Source organism: Electrona antarctica, assembly GCF_951216825.1.
Source record: "Electrona antarctica genome assembly, contig: scaffold_310, whole genome shotgun sequence".
In the NCBI taxonomy this organism is placed as follows: Eukaryota; Metazoa; Chordata; class Actinopteri; order Myctophiformes; family Myctophidae; genus Electrona; species Electrona antarctica.
The window spans coordinates 75,615-93,231 of record NW_027638568.1 but is presented as its reverse complement, the minus strand read 5'-3'; the positions used below and the strand labels follow the sequence as shown (position 1 = coordinate 93,231).

Genomic DNA, 17,617 nt, shown 5'->3' with positions numbered 1-17,617 from the left:
GTGAGCTGGTAGATCTGCTATTTTCAAAAGTAATCTTTGAAAAAAGTGACAATAAGAATATTTTTGAAAAATGTTATTGAAACATTTAAAAACACAAATCTGTCATGGGGGTCACTGGCTTAGTTGGGCAAATGCATTCATCTGGGGGTCCTTGACATGGGAATGTCGCTGTGTGAGGATCACTGGTTTAAACAACATTAGGAGGAAAGCCCAAATAAGCACTTTAGAAACAAGAAAAGCAACCACAACTACCAATATTTACAAGCAACTTTGCAGAAAAAGAAGCCGCTTATAATAAACAGAAAACAGACATGGCAACACTCCAGCAGCACTCCAGAGCCGCTCAAGTGTAAAATCAAACAGTGCTTTTTGCTTTTAAGACGTGGTCAGACCCAGGCGGAATCGGTATGCGCTGCGTGTTTTTAGGTCAAGGGGCTTAATAGCAATATAGCGCAAAGCGAAAATAATTAACATATGGACACTCCCCCAATGCTAAATTATGCAGGAACGTGGTATTCCATATGAGTGCAGCGCTCACCACGGCTTCCATAATACGAAAAGGCGCAGAGCGAGGGCGAAATCTGTATTACCGCATGGGTTTTTCGTCTTGCTTAATAGGGCCCTATGTGTGTTTCTTAGCGCCGCTATTCCAAACCGCCCTCAGTTTTTATGTATTTTATTCGGGGTGGGTAGATCATGTTGAGCTGGTCATTATGTATTTTATTCGGGGTGGGTAGATCATGTTGAGCTGGTCATTATGTATTTTATTCGGGGTGGGTAGATCATGTTGAGCTGGTCATTATGTATTTTATTCGGGGTGGGTAGATCATGTTGAGCTGGTCATTATGTATTTTATTCAGGGTGGGTAGATCATGTTGAGCTGGTCATTATGTATTTTATTCGGGGTGGGTAGATCATGTTGAGCTGGTCATTATGTATTTTATTCAGGGTGGGTAGATCATGTTGAGCTGGTCATTATGTATTTTATTCGGGGTGGGTAGATCATGTTGAGCTGGTCATTATGTATTTTATTCGGGGTGGGTAGATCATGTTGAGCTGGTCATTATGTATTTTATTCGGGGTGGGTAGATCATGTTGAGCTGGTCATTATGTATTTTATTCGGGGTGGGTAGATCATGTTGAGCTGGTCATTATGTATTTTATTCAGGGTGGGTAGATCATGTTGAGCTGGTCATTATGTATTTTATTCGGGGTGGGTAGATCATGTTGAGCTGGTCATTATGTATTTTATTCGGGGTGGGTAGATCATGTTGAGCTGGTCATTATGTATTTTATTCGGGGTGGGTAGATCATGTTGAGCTGGTCATTATGTATTTTATTCGGGGTGGGTAGATCATGTTGAGCTGGTCATTATGTATTTTATTGGGGGTGGGTAGATCATGTTGAGCTGGTCATTATGTATTTTATTCAGGGTGGGTAGATCATGTTGAGCTGGTCATTATGTATTTTATTCGGGGTGGGTAGATCATGTTGAGCTGGTCATTATGTATTTTATTCAGGGTGGGTAGATCATGTTGAGCTGGTCATTATGTATTTTATTGGGGGTGGGTAGATCATGTTGAGCTGGTCATTATGTATTTTATTCGGGGTGGGTAGATCATGTTGAGCTGGTCATTATGTATTTTATTCGGGGTGGGTAGATCATGTTGAGCTGGTCATTATGTATTTTATTCGGGGTGGGTAGATCATGTTGAGCTGGTCATTATGTATTTTATTCGGGGTGGGTAGATCATGTTGAGCTGGTCATTATGTATTTTATTCGGGGTGGGTAGATCATGTTGAGCTGGTCATTATGTATTTTATTCAGGGTGGGTAGATCATGTTGAGCTGGTCATTATGTATTTTATTCAGGGTGGGTAGATCATGTTGAGCTGGTCATTATGTATTTTATTCAGGGTGGGTAGATCATGTTGAGCTGGTCATTATGTATTTTATTCAGGGTGGGTAGATCATGTTGAGCTGGTCATTATGTATTTTATTCGGGGTGGGTAGATCATGTTGAGCTGGTCATTATGTATTTTATTCAGGGTGGGTAGATCATGTTGAGCTGGTCATTATGTATTTTATTCAGGGTGGGTAGATCATGTTGAGCTGGTCATTATGTATTTTATTCAGGGTGGGTAGATCATGTTGAGCTGGTCATTATGTATTTTATTCGGGGTGGGTAGATCATGTTGAGCTGGTCATTATGTATTTTATTCGGGGTGGGTAGATCATGTTGAGCTGGTCATTATGTATTTTATTCGGGGTGGGTAGATCATGTTGAGCTGGTCATTTTAAAAGTAGCTCTCAAGTCCAAAAAGTGTGGGCACCCCTGCTCTTAACACATAATTTGCTAACCACGTATCCGTACGTTATTAATTAATCAAACGTCCGGTGCGAATCACGTATCCATACGTTTTAATCACTTTTTTATAGAATACTTTCATTCATATTTTTACCCACCCGGACAATGAAGAACCATCCCCCTGTCATTGCTGCTTAGGGCCGCTTTACGTGTAGAAGCCTGCAGGGTATCTACAATGGACGCGCCCAATCTAGTCAGTGTGTGCATAGAAGTATCACATTTCACCCAACGCCGTAACACTCGATTCCCCCCTCCCCTCCTGTTTCTCCCGAGGAGGAGGACCTTGTGAGATGGGGGTCTGTCTCTCGGAAAAAAACATGATGAACGAACGCAGCCTAAACAATAAACACAACACACCAATCTGCACCGTATGCGAGTTGCCAACCGCCATAAAACCCCACGAAGAATAAGAATAATCTGCACCGGATCGGCGATTCGGCATTGCATAACGTCTGCAACACACATGGACAGATGCATGTTTCCTTCTTCATACTACGAACTAACAAACGAACCACAGTATCGAGGCACCGCCATGACAACAGACAGTGGCCGGTTACAGGTCTTCTGTTGGGGAATCACGGATCCATCATAATTGGCGATCGCTCGGATGTGTGATTGTAACGCTTTTGTATTCAGCGACTGACTTTTTTTCTTCCTCGCCCCAACATCACCGCCGGTTATAACATGCCCAGGCATGTACAGATGGCATCGTGTGCGATCGATCGTAACACTTTTGTATTCATTATAATTGCAGTGATAAGATCGCAATGAACGCGTCAGGGGCGTAATCGACCCGGTTGTAACTTAGCCTATAATGAACACCGTGATGGTGTCTGGTGTGCTGTGGAAGGACTGACTTTTTTTTTCTCGCCGTACAACAACACCACCGGGCGGTTATCTACATGCCCAAGCATGCACAGATGGATAAGTACTAGGCCTAATGACAACGCTGGATAGTGGGACTTTGATCAAGACTTTGATGTCCCCTGTGATCGACGGAATGAAAGCAATCTGTGCGATAGATTCGGCGAGGCGATCATCATCATCATCCTCCTCCTCCCCCCCCAGTAAGAAAGCAGACTTGTGGAAAGTTTAAAGTCACAGACATTGACAGGCAGATATAAAAATGAACACAATAAATATCCTCAACTCTGTTCTCTACTTATTCACTACAGCTCGCTATATACGGACTGAGGCAGAAAGTCATGTAAACCTTTTATTTACAGTTTGGTCTGTAAACTTCTACTGTAATAATAAAAATCACACCCCTGTGAAGTGAGTTGAAGTGAGTTGCACTCTGTCACTTCACAGGGGTGTGATTTTTATTATTACAGTAGAAGTTTACAGACCAAACTGTAAATAAAAGGTTTACATGACTTTCTGTCTCAGTCCGTATATAGCGAGCTGTAGTGAATAAGTAGAGAAGTAGAGTTGCACCGCTCACTTCACAGGGGTGTGATTTTTATTATTACAGTAGAATTTTACAGACCAAACTGTAAATAAAAGGTTTACATGACTTTCCGTCTCAGTCCGTATATAGCGAGCTGTAGTGAATAAGTAGAGAAGTAGAGTTGCACCGCTCACTTCACAGGGGTGTGATTTTTATTATTACAGTCGAATTTTTTTCCTTATGAAAGCAGAGAGTCTTCTGTTTCATACGGTATATAGTATTTATATCAATAACCAATTACTGTCAAACTGTAGATGGGATCAATGTGTACTGTTTTCCTCGTAAAAGTACACATTCAGGGCTTTCATTCGGTGTATAGGATGTATAGGATATTTATTGTGTTCATTTTTATATCTGCCTGTCAATGTCTCTGACTTTAAACCATCCATAACTCTGCTCGCTGTTCAAGATAACCACTTCCAGGCAAAAGCAGGTGTTGCAAAAAGGTCAATATCTCCAGAATGGAAGATGGTAAAATCAAAATTTATTTTTTAAATTGAAGTGGACAAGTTCAGCTTTCTTTTGATGTATGCGTGTGATTCTCTCTGTAAGAGAACATTTTGCTGTGGGCCCCCGAACAAGGCCTTCGTGCAATGTTAAACGGTAGCAACATCAGAATAGGCCTGGGGAGATTCTGTAGCAATCAAAGTGTTAACACTTTATTTGTTTAGCACCTTTCATGACATGAAATGCAGCTCAAAGTGCTTCACAGAGCAACAGAAAGGGGCTGAAAACAACATTAAAATAACAGCAGTACATGCAGTACAGTGAGGACACGAATAACAAGGAATTTAAAAGCTCATCTAAAAGCAAGAGTGTACAAGTAGGTCTTGAGTAAGTTAAAGAAAGCCCCATTTCATACTCTTATAGCAGGGGTTTTCAACCCTTTTCACACCTTCTGATGACATTTAACGTCTCACACCCAAAAGGTACAATATTTGTGTTGGGTAAGATTATGTCCTACAATTCCATGCTGTTTTGATGTCGGTACCATTAGGAGAGATATTTGATCAAAATAACAATTATTTAAAGGGATAGTTCAGATTTTTTTAACTTAAGCTGTATGAAATACTTGCCATTGATATAGTGGTTGCAACAGTATTAATTGATTGCCAGAGTCCCGTGGTGGGAGTTCTGCTCTGGTTTAGGTGAAATATTAAGTAGTTCTGGTCATTTTGTGGGGGGCCCTGGGGGCCACGCATTAAAAGTAAATGAATCCACAAAACTAAAATAATTTGTATTGTTGACCTAATTCTAAAATATTAGTGCAACTTTCGTTCATTTTTTACCCCTCTATCACACGGAACTATGTTTTTTGTGTCCATATCACTACGCCCAAAACATAGTTCCATGTGGTAGAGGGGTCAAAGTTGTGATGATCTCGACCGCGGTCGAAAAATGATGACGAAACGAGGGTTTGAAAACCACAACCACTTAGGGATGGAGATCGTTAATTTGTATTGATAACGAGCATCTTATCGAACCAGGTTCTTATCCAACATTTTCATTTTGTGGAAAGATGAAGGACAGAACAGAACCAGTGTATTTTACTAGGGACCTTCAAATACAGAACTTTTCTAACAGAAACAGTTAACAGAAACTGTTAACTGGTTAATATGTGTACCATCATCACTTTAACGCATTTACGCATGACGTCGAAATAAATAAAAAGTCTTCTGAAAGAATATATATTCAAAGATTTGTGCCACATTTTCACGATTTTTCAAAAATAGCAGACCTACAAGCTCATAGCGCGCCACTCGGTGGCGCGCTATGAGCTTGTAGATCTGCTATTTTTTAATAGCTAAATAGAGGGTATGCGCGTGACATCATCATCAAACCAGGAAGTTATGCAGGAACGCCTACTGAGTGGCAAAAAACTACTTTCTGGCCTTGACAACCCATACAGCCACACAGAAAAGTCATATCTGATTGCATTAAACAACATTAAACGATGTTAAACTCACTTTGCCTGTTGCTTTGCCACTCGATGTGCCATTCACTTTAAGCATGCGCATACCCTCTATTGTCCTCTCTCTATGCATGCGCATACTCTCTATAATGCTTAGTTAAAACACCAAACCGGGTTCCCGTCCAGAATGGGTTAAAAGTGTCATTTAGTTTACCCGGGCAGCGCTGGTTGGCAGGTATCAATACACTTTTAGACCCATTGATTTATTTATTGATGGCCTCTTGTCTTGATTGTTTAAACATGACGTCATGGGCCACTATATGGACCACTCCATAACAGGCTTGATAAGCCCAAAGCTTATTGATACCGGGTACTCAATAATAAGCTTGTGATCGGTGTTTTTCGGGTATTGGTTATCGAGCTCCATCCCTACAACGACCAGTGCATTTAGGCGTTTTGTCCACGACAGTTCACAATTACAATTTACAATTTATGCATTTATCAGACGCTCTTAATCCAGAGCAATTTACATTAAGAAAGAACAAAAAGTAAGTGCTACGGGCCGTGATGGAGTCTGAAGAGGTGGGTTTTCAGACGCCTGGAAACCCACCTGGAAGGTTGGGAGTGAGTGCAGTTCTGATTGCAATGGGAAGTGCATTCCATAGTTTTGGAGCCAGGAGGGAGAAGAGTCTGGGACGTGTGGAGCGTTTTTAGTGAAGGTACTTCCAGTACTTCCAAGGACGATTGAAAGAGGACGGGAAGCGAAGACCGTACGGTGGACTCCATGTTGCTCCCTGGAAGGACAGCAGACCGTACGGTGGACTCCATGTTGCTCCTGGAAGGACGACCGTACGGTGGACTCCATGTTGCTCCCTGGAAGGACAGAAGACCGTACGGTGGACTCCATGTTGCTCCTGGAAGGACAGAAGACCGTACGGTGGACTCCATGTTGCTCCCTGGAAGGACAGAAGACCGTACAGTGGACTCCATGTTGCTCCCTGGAAGGACAGAAGACCGTACGGTGGTCTTCTTTCCTTCCAGGAGCAACATGGAGTCCACCGTACGGTCTTCGCTTCCCGTCCTCTTTCGATAGTCCTTGTACTTCCAGGTACTTCCAGTTCAGTCCCTCTTCTTGCCGTCCCTGTGGGTGAGCATGTGCACCAGGCCGGGCGCCAGCACCATCACCACCTGGGGCACCATGATGAACTTGACCAGGAACAGCCCGTAGAAGAGGCCCGGCGGGCGCACGGGCAGCGCCAGCCGGTTGACGTGGTACAGCGCCAGCGAGGCCAGCGCCAGCGAGAGGGCGCGGGGGGCCCGGGGCAGCGCCCAGCCCCCGGGGGGGGCCCAGTAGCGCGCCAGGCCCAGGCCCAGCAGCGCCCCGCAGTCCCGCGTCAGGGAGGAGAAGGGCGCCGTGTCCATGCGGACCCACTCGGGGCGAGCGCACCGCTTCCTGGCCAGAGCGATGGACCTGATGGACACACGCACACGCACGCACACACACACACACACACACACACACACACACCGTATGTAAAGGTATCAGTACTGCGACATAGAACTACTGCAATGTAGAACTACTGCAATGTAGAACTACCCGTACTGTACCGAATATAAGACTCCGATTGTAAGACGACCCCCATTTCTCCATTTGTGGAAAAAGAATGTCAAATAGTCTCTAGTCGCCGATTATAATACGACACTGGTTTATTCAGGATATTTCCATTGGAAAAAAAACCTAGTCTTATTATATCCAGGGCAGTCCAATAGAGCAGGGGTTCTCAACGTTTTAAAACCTAGTCTTATTATATCCAGGGCAGTCCAATAGAGCAGGGGTTCTCAACGTTTTAAAACCTAGTCTTATTATATCCAGGGCAGTCCAATAGAGCAGGGGTTCTCAACGTTTTAAAACCTAGTCTTATTATATCCAGGGCAGTCCAATAGAGCAGGGGTTCTCAACGTTTTAAAACCTAGTCTTATTATATCCAGGGCAGTCCAATAGAGCAGGGGTTCTCAACGTTTTAAAACCTAGTCTTATTATATCCAGGGCAGTCCAATAGAGCAGGGGTTCTCAACGTTTTAAAACCTAGTCTTATTATATCCAGGGCAGTCCAATAGAGCAGGGGTTCTCAACGTTTTAAAACCTAGTCTTATTATATCCAGGGCAGTCCAATAGAGCAGGGGTTCTCAACGTTTTAAACCTAGTCTTATTATATCCAGGGCAGTCCAATAGAGCAGGGGTTCTCAACGTTTTAAACCTAGTCTTATTATATCCAGGGCAGTCCAATAGAGCAGGGGTTCTCAACGTTTAAACCTAGTCTTATTATATCCAGGGCAGTCCAATAGAGCAGGGGTTCTCAACGTTTTCCAGGGCAGTCCAATAGAGCAGGGGTTCTCAACGTTTAAACCTAGTCTTATTATATCCAGGGCAGTCCAATAGAGCAGGGGTTCTAAAACCTAGTCTTATTATATCCAGGGCAGTCCAATAGAGCAGGGGTTCCAGGGCAGTCCAATAGAGCAGGGGTTCCAGGGCAGTCCAATAGAGCAGGGGTTCTCAACGTTTTCGGCCGGGGACCCCCCGGAGATACTTTGGCAGTGTCTCGGGACCCCCGCCCCGCCCCCCAATATAAATTGACAGCTACAATAACCTTAATAATAGGTGGGTGGGTGGGGAGGATTGGGAAAGGAGTTGTGGGAGAAAATATAAAAACAAAGAGTCGTATTTTCTTTCTGTGAAACTTGCATAATATGTCATACTCTTTGAATAAAATTTGTTTAAAAAAAAATAATAACCTTAATAATAGAGACAATACACCATAAATAAATACTGAAACCAGATATAATCATTAGGGAATGTGTATGCGTGTACTATATGTAAACTCTTCATTTCCTTTTTTTTTTTTTTTTTTTTATTAATTTGGGGACCCCCCCAAAATAATTTGGCGACCCCCAGAGGGACCCATGGGTTGAGAACCCCTGCAATAGATTACTACAAGCTCAGAATGAGATGCCCAAAATACATCCAGGTGGCCAGATGTCCCTACTGTACCCACCTGTCCCGTATCAGCTATAGTTTAATTAAATGACAACGCGTCGTTAGCTTGTAGATCTGCTCCCTATACGTGTCAGACTCACCAGGACAGGTCGACGCCCACCGCCGACAGGCCAGCGTGCAGCAACAGGGCGCCGGCCATCAGAGCCACGCTAGTGCACACAAAGAACACCAGGGGGCGCCCGTGAGGCACCCTGCGGCTGAGCACCACACCTAGGATGAATCCTGCATGGGGCCAAGAGAACACACATGGAGCGGTCAGTTAGTTTGTTCTAAATGTGTGAAATGTTCCTTTAAAAAGGCAACAAGAAAGAAAGAAATGTGCCTTTAGAAAGGGAAAGAAAGAAAGACAGCCGCCCCATCTGGTGTGGTGTTATGCATGTTTATTATTTACATACTTTGTAAAATGTTTTAGATGTATTAGCATGTGTTTTGTTCTTGCTTACTGTAAGTCGATCTCCATTAAAACCCATGTTTCTATGTCAGTGGTGCTCAAACATTTTCATGTCAAGGACCCCAAACAATATATGTAATTGGCCGCCGACCCCCATCTGAAAATATGTAGTTCCAGGGACCCCCACCCCAGAAGCAAAGATTTGAGTTAAAAAAAAACGTTCGCTCTGAAAGAATATATATTCAAAGATTTGCACCACATTTTTCACGATTTTTCAAAAATAGCAGACCTACAAGCTCGTAGCTGCTATTTTCCAATAGCTAAAGAAAAGCATAACATAATGCTTAAAAAACCCAAAAGGGGTTCCCGCCCTGAACGGGTCAGTTCTTACAGTAGAGTCTAGTTCTGACCTGCTGCGACACGGGCAGCTTCTACATTAGTTCTGACCTGCTGGGACACAGGCAGCTTCTACATTAGTTCTGACCTGCTGGGACACAGGCAGCTTCTACATTAGTTCTTACAGTAGAGTCTAGTTCTGACCTGCTGGGACACGGGCAGCTTCTACATTAGTTCTTACAGTAGAGTCTAGTTCTGACCTGCTGGGACACAGGCAGCTTCTACATTAGTTCTTACAGTAGAGTCTAGTTCTGACCTGCTGGGACACGGGCAGCTTCTACATTAGTTCTTACAGTAGAGAATAGTTCTGACCTGCTGGGACACAGGCAGCTTCTACATTAGTTCTTACAGTAGGATATAGTTCTGACCTGCTGGGACACGGGCAGCTTCTACATTAGTTCTTACAGTAGAGTCTAGTTCTGACCTGCTGGGACACGGGCAGCTTCTACATTAGTTCTTACAGTAGAGTGTAGTTCTGACCTGCGACACAGCCAGCTTCTACATTAGTTCTTACAGTAGAGTCTAGTTCTGACCTGCTGGGACACAGGCAGCTTCTACATTAGTTCTTACAGTAGAGTCTAGTTCTGACCTGCTGGGTCACAGCCAGCTTCTACATTAGTTCTTACAGTAGAGTCTAGTTCTGACCTGCTGGGACACAGGCAGCTTCTACATTAGTTCTTACAGTAGAGTCTAGTTCTGACCTGCTGGGTCACAGGCAGCTTCTACATTAGTTCTTACAGTAGAGAATAGTTCTGACCTGCTGGGACACGGGCAGCTTCTACATTAGTTCTTACAGTAGAGTCTAGTTCTGACCTGCTGGGACACAGGCAGCTTCTACATTAGTTCTTACAGTAGAGTCTAGTTCTGACCTGCTGGGACACAGGCAGCTTCTACATTAGTTCTTACAGTAGAGTCTAGTTCTGACCTGCTGGGACACAGGCAGCTTCTACATTAGTTCTTACAGTAGAGTCTAGTTCTGACCTGCTGGGACACGGGCAGCTTCTACATTAGTTCTTACAGTAGAGAATAGTTCTGACCTGCTGGGACACGGGCAGCTTCTACATTAGTTCTTACCCTAGAGTCTAGTTCTGACCTGCTGGGACACAGGCAGCTTCTACATTAGTTCTGACAGTAGAGTCTAGTTCTGACCTGCTGGGACACAGGCAGCTTCTACACTAGTTCTTACAGTAGAGTCTAGTTCTGACCTGCTGGGACACAGGCAGCTTCTACACTAGTTCTTACAGTAGAGTCTAGTTCTGACCTGCTGGGACACGGGCAGCTTCTACATTAGTTCTTACAGTAGAATAGTTCTGACCTGCTGGGACACAGGCAGCTTCTACATTAGTCATATTACTGTATATATAATATAAATGAACGGTATAGAGTTGACCTCTGACCTGTGACAGAGCCGGCCAGGACCTGGTGAGGGAAGTGAGCCAGGATGAACACCCTGGACAGTCCTACGGCCGCCAGCATCACCACATACAGTATGTACAGTAGAGAGGACAGGAGGAGGCTGGAGAAACACAACATAACATAACTTATTACATGGCTTGGCTAAATGCTTGATTCTGATTGGTCAATCGCTGAATTCAGAGGTCTCTTATTTCTTGATAACAGACCGCTCCGCTCTATAACAGACTAATCAAACTAATCAACTAATCAACTAATCAAACCCTCTGAGCACCAGCTGCACGGCTGCTAGATTGCCCGCTTGATTTACTGCCGTTTCCAACATGACAGCCATGATGTAAACACACACACTAGTGACACACAATGTCATTTACAGCTAAACATTGCTCTCAAAAATGTTTTTTGAAAACATTTGACGAAGCAGTAAAACCCGGAAATGGATTGGATCAACTCACTTCCTTGTTTCCCTGCAGCTGGACAGACGCTAGCCTCGGAAACCCAGACGTTTTCATTTCCAGGGAGAAAAGAAAAAGTCTGGGTCCGAGTCCACTTCAATTCGGCATAGAGTAGCGCAAACATCTCTCACTCTCTGCTGATTTATGATCGTCGTGCACCTTTGTTAAATTGACGCACACACACACACACACACACACACACACACACACACGTACACACACACACACACACACACACACACACACACTCCTCTCTCTCTCTGTCGCTCTTATTAATTAGTCTCATGTCGCGCAGCTGCGTCTAGTTTCTCCCGGCGGATCCTGCCGGGAGCTGCATAGGTGGACCCCAGGCTACCTGTAGGGTTAGGGTACATGGGTGGACCCCAGGCTACCTGTAGGCTTAGGGTCCATAGGTGGACCCCAGGCTACCTGTAGGCTTAGGGTCCATGGGTGGACCCCAGGCTACCTGTAGGGTTAGGGTCCATGGGTGGACCCCAGGCTACCTGTAGGGTTAGGGTCCATGGGTGGACCCCAGGCTACCTGTAGGGTTAGGGTCCATGGGTGGACCCCAGGCTACCTGTAGGGTTAGGGTCCATGGGTGGACCCCAGGCTACCTGTAGGGTTAGGGTACATGGGTGGACCCCAGGCTACCTGTAGGGTTAGGGTACATGGGTGGACCCCAGGCTACCTGTAGGCTTAGGGTCCATGGGTGGACCCCAGGCTACCTGTAGGCTTAGGGTCCATGGGTGGACCCCAGGCTACCTGTAGGCTTAGGGTCCATGGGTGGACCCCAGGCTACCTGTAGGGTTAGGGTACATGGGTGGACCCCAGGCTACCTGTAGGGTTAGGGTCCATGGGTGGACCCCAGGCTACCTGTAGGGTTAGGGTCCATGGGTGGACCCCGGGCTACCTGTAGGGTTAGGGTCCATGGGTGGACCCCAGGCTACCTGTAGGGTTAGGGTCCATGGGTGGACCCCAGGCTACCTGTAGGGTTAGGGTCCATGGGTGGACCCCAGGCTACCTGTAGGGTTAGGGTACATGGGTGGACCCCAGGCTACCTGTAGGCTTAGGGTCCATGGGTGGACCCCAGGCTACCTGTAGGCTTAGGGTCCATGGGTGGACCCCAGGCTACCTGTAGGCTTAGGGTACATGGGTGGACCCCAGGCTACCTGTAGGCTTAGGGTCCATGGGTGGACCCCAGGGTACCTGTAGGGTTAGGGTCCATGGGTGGACCCCAGGGTACCTGTAGGCTTAGGGTCCATAGGTGGACCCAGGCTACCTGTAGGCTTAGGGTCCATGGGTGGACCCCAGGCTACCTGTAGGGTTAGGGTCCATAGGTGGACCCCAGGCTACCTGTATTCTTAGGGTCCATAGGTGGACCCCAGGCTACCTGTAGGCTTAGGGTCCATGGGTGGACCCCAGGCTACCTGTAGGCTTAGGGTCCATGGGTGGACCCCAGGCTACCTGTAGGGTTAGGGTCCATAGGTGGACCCCAGGCTACCTGTAGGCTTAGGGTCCATAGGTGGACCCCAGGCTAACTGTAGGGTTAGGGTCCATGGGTGGACCCCAGGCTAACTGTAGGGTTAGGGTCCATGGGTGGACCCCAGGCTAACTGTAGGGTTAGGGTCCATGGGTGGACCCCAGGCTACCTGTAGGGTTAGGGTACATGGGTGGACCCCAGGCTACCTGTAGGCTTAGGGTCCATAGGTGGACCCCAGGCTACCTGTAGGCTTAGGGTCCATGGGTGGACCCCAGGCTACCTGTAGGGTTAGGGTACATGGGTGGACCCCAGGCTACCTGTAGGGTTAGGGTCCATGGGTGGACCCCAGGCTACCTGTAGGGTTAGGGTACATGGGTGGACCCCAGGCTACCTGTAGGGTTAGGGTACATGGGTGGACCCCAGGCTACCTGTAGGGTTAGGGTCCATGGGTGGACCCCAGGCTACCTGTAGGGTTAGGGTCCATGGGTGGACCCCAGGCTACCTGTAGGGTTAGGGTCCATGGGTGGACCCCAGGCTACCTGTAGGGTTAGGGTCCATGGGTGGACCCCAGGCTACCTGTAGGGTTAGGGTACATGGGTGGACCCCAGGCTACCTGTAGGGTTAGGGTCCATGGGTGGACCCCAGGGTACCTGTAGGCTTAGGGTCCATGGGTGGACCCCAGGCTACCTGTAGGCTTAGGGTCCATGGGTGGACCCCAGGCTACCTGTAGGGTTAGGGTACATGGGTGGACCCCAGGCTACCTGTAGGCTTAGGGTCCATGGGTGGACCCCAGGGTACCTGTAGGGTTAGGGTCCATGGGTGGACCCCAGGGTACCTGTAAGCTTAGGGTCCATGGGTGGACCCCAGGGTACCTGTAGGCTTAGGGTCCATAGGTGGACCCAGGCTACCTGTAGGCTTAGGGTCCATGGGTGGACCCCAGGCTACCTGTAGGGTTAGGGTCCATAGGTGGACCCCAGGCTACCTGTAGGCTTAGGGTCCATAGGTGGACCCCAGGCTACCTGTAGGCTTAGGGTCCATGGGTGGACCCCAGGCTACCTGTAGGCTTAGGGTCCATGGGTGGACCCCAGGCTACCTGTAGGCTTAGGGTCCATGGGTGGACCCCAGGCTACCTGTAGGGTTAGGGTCCATAGGTGGACCCCAGGCTACCTGTAGGCTTAGGGTCCATAGGTGGACCCCAGGCTAACTGTAGGGTTAGGGTCCATGGGTGGACCCCAGGCTAACTGTAGGGTTAGGGTCCATGGGTGGACCCCAGGCTAACTGTAGGGTTAGGGTCCATGGGTGGACCCCAGGCTAACTGTAGGGTTAGGGTCCATAGGTGGACCCCAGGCTACCTGTAGGGTTAGGGTCCATGGGTGGACCCCAGGCTACCTGTAGGGTTAGGGTCCATGGGTGGACCCCAGGCTACCTGTAGGGTTAGGGTCCATGGTTGGACCCCAGGCTACCTGTAGGGTTAGGGTACATGGGTGGACCCCAGGCTACCTGTAGGGTTAGGGTCCATGGGTGGACCCAAGGGTACCTGTAGGCTTAGGGTCCATGGGTGGACCCCAGGCTACCTGTAGGGTTAGGGTCCATGGGTGGACCCCAGGCTACCTGTAGGCTTAGGGTCCATGGGTGGACCCCAGGCTACCTGTAGGGTTAGGGTACATGGGTGGACCCCAGGCTAACTGTAGGGTTAGGGTCCATGGGTGGACCCCAGGCTACCTGTAGGGTTCGGGTCCATGGGTGGACCCCAGGGTACCTGTAGGCTTAGGGTCCATGGGTGGACCCCAGGCTACCTGTAGGGTTAGGGTCCATAGGTGGACCCCAGGCTACCTGTAGGCTTAGGGTCCATAGGTGGACCCCAGGCTACCTGTAGGGTTAGGGTCCATAGGTGGACCCCAGGCTACATAACATAATGCCATAGAAAGCAGAGGTGGACCCCAGGCTACATAACCTATGATAACACTGGACAGTCCCACGGCCGCCAGCATCAGTACATCCAGAACACTGGACAGTCCCACGGCCGCCAGCATCAGTACATCCAGAACACTGAACAGTCCCACGGCCGCCAGCATCAGTACATCCAGAACACTGGACAGTCCCACGGCCGCCAGCATCAGTACATCCAGAACACTGAACAGTCCCACGGCCGCCACATCAGTACATCCAGAACACTGAACAGTCCCACGGCCGCCACATCAGTACATCCAGAACACTGAACAGTCCCACGGCCGCCAGCATCAGTACATCCAGAACACTGAACAGTCCCACGGCCGCCACATCAGTACATCCAGAACACTGGACAGTCCCACGGCCGCCGCATCAGTACATCCAGAACACTGAACAGTCCCACGGCCGCCAGCATCAGTACATCCAGAACACTGGACAGTCCCACGGCCGCCAGCATCAGTACATCCAGAACACTGGACAGTCCCACGGCCGCCAGCATCAGTACATCCAGAACACTGGACAGTCCCACGGCCGCCAGCATCAGTACATCCAGAACACTGGACAGTCCCACGGCCGCCAGCATCAGTACATCCAGAACACTGAACAGTCCCACGGCCGCCAGCATCAGTACATCCAGAACACTGAACAGTCCCACGGCCGCCGCATCAGTACATCCAGAACACTGAACAGTCCCACGGCCGCCAGCATCAGTACATCCAGAACACTGGACAGTCCCACGGCCGCCAGCATCAGTACATCCAGAACACTGGACAGTCCCACGGCCGCCAGCATCAGTACATCCAGAACACTGGACAGTCCCACGGCCGCCAGCATCAGTACATCCAGAACACTGGACAGTCCCACGGCCGCCAGCATCAGTACATCCAGAACACTGGACAGTCCCACGGCCGCCAGCATCAGTACATCCAGAACACTGAACAGTCCCACGGCCGCCAGCATCAGTACATCCAGAACACTGAACAGTCCCACGGCCGCCAGCATCAGTACATCCAGAACACTGGACAGTCCCACGGCCGCCAGCATCAGTACATCCAGAACACTGGACAGTCCCACGGCCGCCAGCATCAGTACATCCAGAACACTGGACAGTCCCACGGCCGCCAGCATCAGTACATCCAGAACACTGAACAGTCCCACGGCCGCCAGCATCAGTACATCCAGAACACTGGACAGTCCCACGGCCGCCAGCATCAGTACATCCAGAACACTGAACAGTCCCACGGCCGCCACATCAGTACATCCAGAACACTGAACAGTCCCACGGCCGCCAGCATCAGTACATCCAGAACACTGGACAGTCCCACGGCCGCCAGCATCAGTACATCCAGAACACTGGACAGTCCCACGGCCGCCAGCATCAGTACATCCAGAACACTGGACAGTCCCACGGCCGCCAGCATCAGTACATCCAGAACGTACGATAGAGAGGAGAGGAGGAGGCTGGAGAAACACACTGGACATTGGGGCCCGATTTATGTTAGATTGGTGACAATTTATATCAACTTAAATGCCTGCCTCCCCCCTGGCCATGGGGAATACAACATTAAGATGATCAGAGAGAGAGAGAGAGAGAGAGAGAGAGAGTTAGAGACGAGTGCATTATATTTATATATCAATTATCTCTCCCTCTCTCTCTCTCTCTCTCTCTCTCTCTCTCTCTCTCTCTCTCTCTGTTTTTGTCATAATGCTTATCACAGTGGACTGGTCAGGTCAGCAGCAGCTACACATAATAATATGCCCGCCTGAATGTGTGAATCACTTACCTTGTGCTGCTCGTTTTCAGAAGAATTAATCCAAGGTTTGTCATATTATGGTTTAAAGTAGGTAAACGTTAGCTGGTCAGTCAGTGTGTGCACTGTGCAGAGAACCAGCCTCTGCAGATTAAATTGATATGACCTAGATATGTCATATACGCATCTGACTGGCAAGATAATTAGTTATTTGGCAACACCTGTGTGAAATACCAATAGTATAATTTATAAAATGCTTTCATATATCGTACCGCTGTGTTTATTACCAATCTAAAAGTACCGGCGAAAACAACATGAGGATTATGGAAATATTCGTCCCTGCAGTCGACCCACTACCATTATTTATTTGATATGATTTAAACGGGTAACGCACCTAAAGGCCGAGCACGGTGGTCACATGATGAGTAATCAGATGTTCTAATTAAATTAAACCCACCTGTGAGTGAAGGTGTCCTAATTAAACCCACCTGTGAGTGAAGGTGTCCTAATTAAACCCACCTGTGAGTGAAGGTGTCCTAATTAAACCCACCTGTGAGTGAAGGTGTCCTAATTAAACCCACCTGTGAGTGAAGGTGTCCTAATTAAACCCACCTGTGAGTGAAGGTGTCCTAATTAAACCCACCTGTGAGTGAAGGTGTCCTAATTAAACCCACCTGTGAGTGAAGGTGTCCTAATTAAACCCACCTGTGAGTGAAGGTGTCCTAATTAAACCCACCTGTGAGTGAAGGTGTCCTAATTAAACCCACCTGTGAGTGAAGGTGTCCTAATTAAACCCACCTGTGAGTGAAGGTGTCCTAATTAAACCCACCTGTGAGTGAAGGTGTCCTAATTAAACCCACCTGTGAGTGAAGGTGTCCTAATTAAACCCACCTGTGAGTGAAGGTGTCCTAATTAAACCCACCTGTGAGTGAAGGTGTCCTAATTAAACCCACCTGTGAGTGAAGGTGTCCTAATTAAACCCACCTGTGAGTGAAG

General features: G+C 48.0%; 2 protein-coding genes across 2 annotated transcripts in view; one reads left to right on the top strand and one right to left on the bottom strand.

Annotated features, from left to right (window-relative positions):
- lsm12b (LSM12 homolog b) overlaps positions 1 to 17,617 on the top strand; it is a 119,567-nt gene that overhangs the window by 48,300 nt on the left and 53,650 nt on the right. The gene's annotated exons all lie outside the window — the stretch shown is intronic.
- g6pc3 (glucose-6-phosphatase catalytic subunit 3) overlaps positions 6,844 to 17,617 on the bottom strand; it is a 15,022-nt gene continuing 4,248 nt past the window's right edge. The window contains exons 4-6 of the mRNA XM_079530837.1: positions 10,970 to 11,088; positions 8,866 to 9,007; positions 6,844 to 7,201 (exon numbers count right to left, since the gene is read on the bottom strand). Of these exons, the coding sequence (XP_079386963.1) occupies positions 6,850 to 7,201; positions 8,866 to 9,007; positions 10,970 to 11,088 (613 nt within the window). The 3' untranslated portion in view covers positions 6,844 to 6,849. The remainder of the gene's footprint in view (positions 7,202 to 8,865; positions 9,008 to 10,969; positions 11,089 to 17,617) is intronic.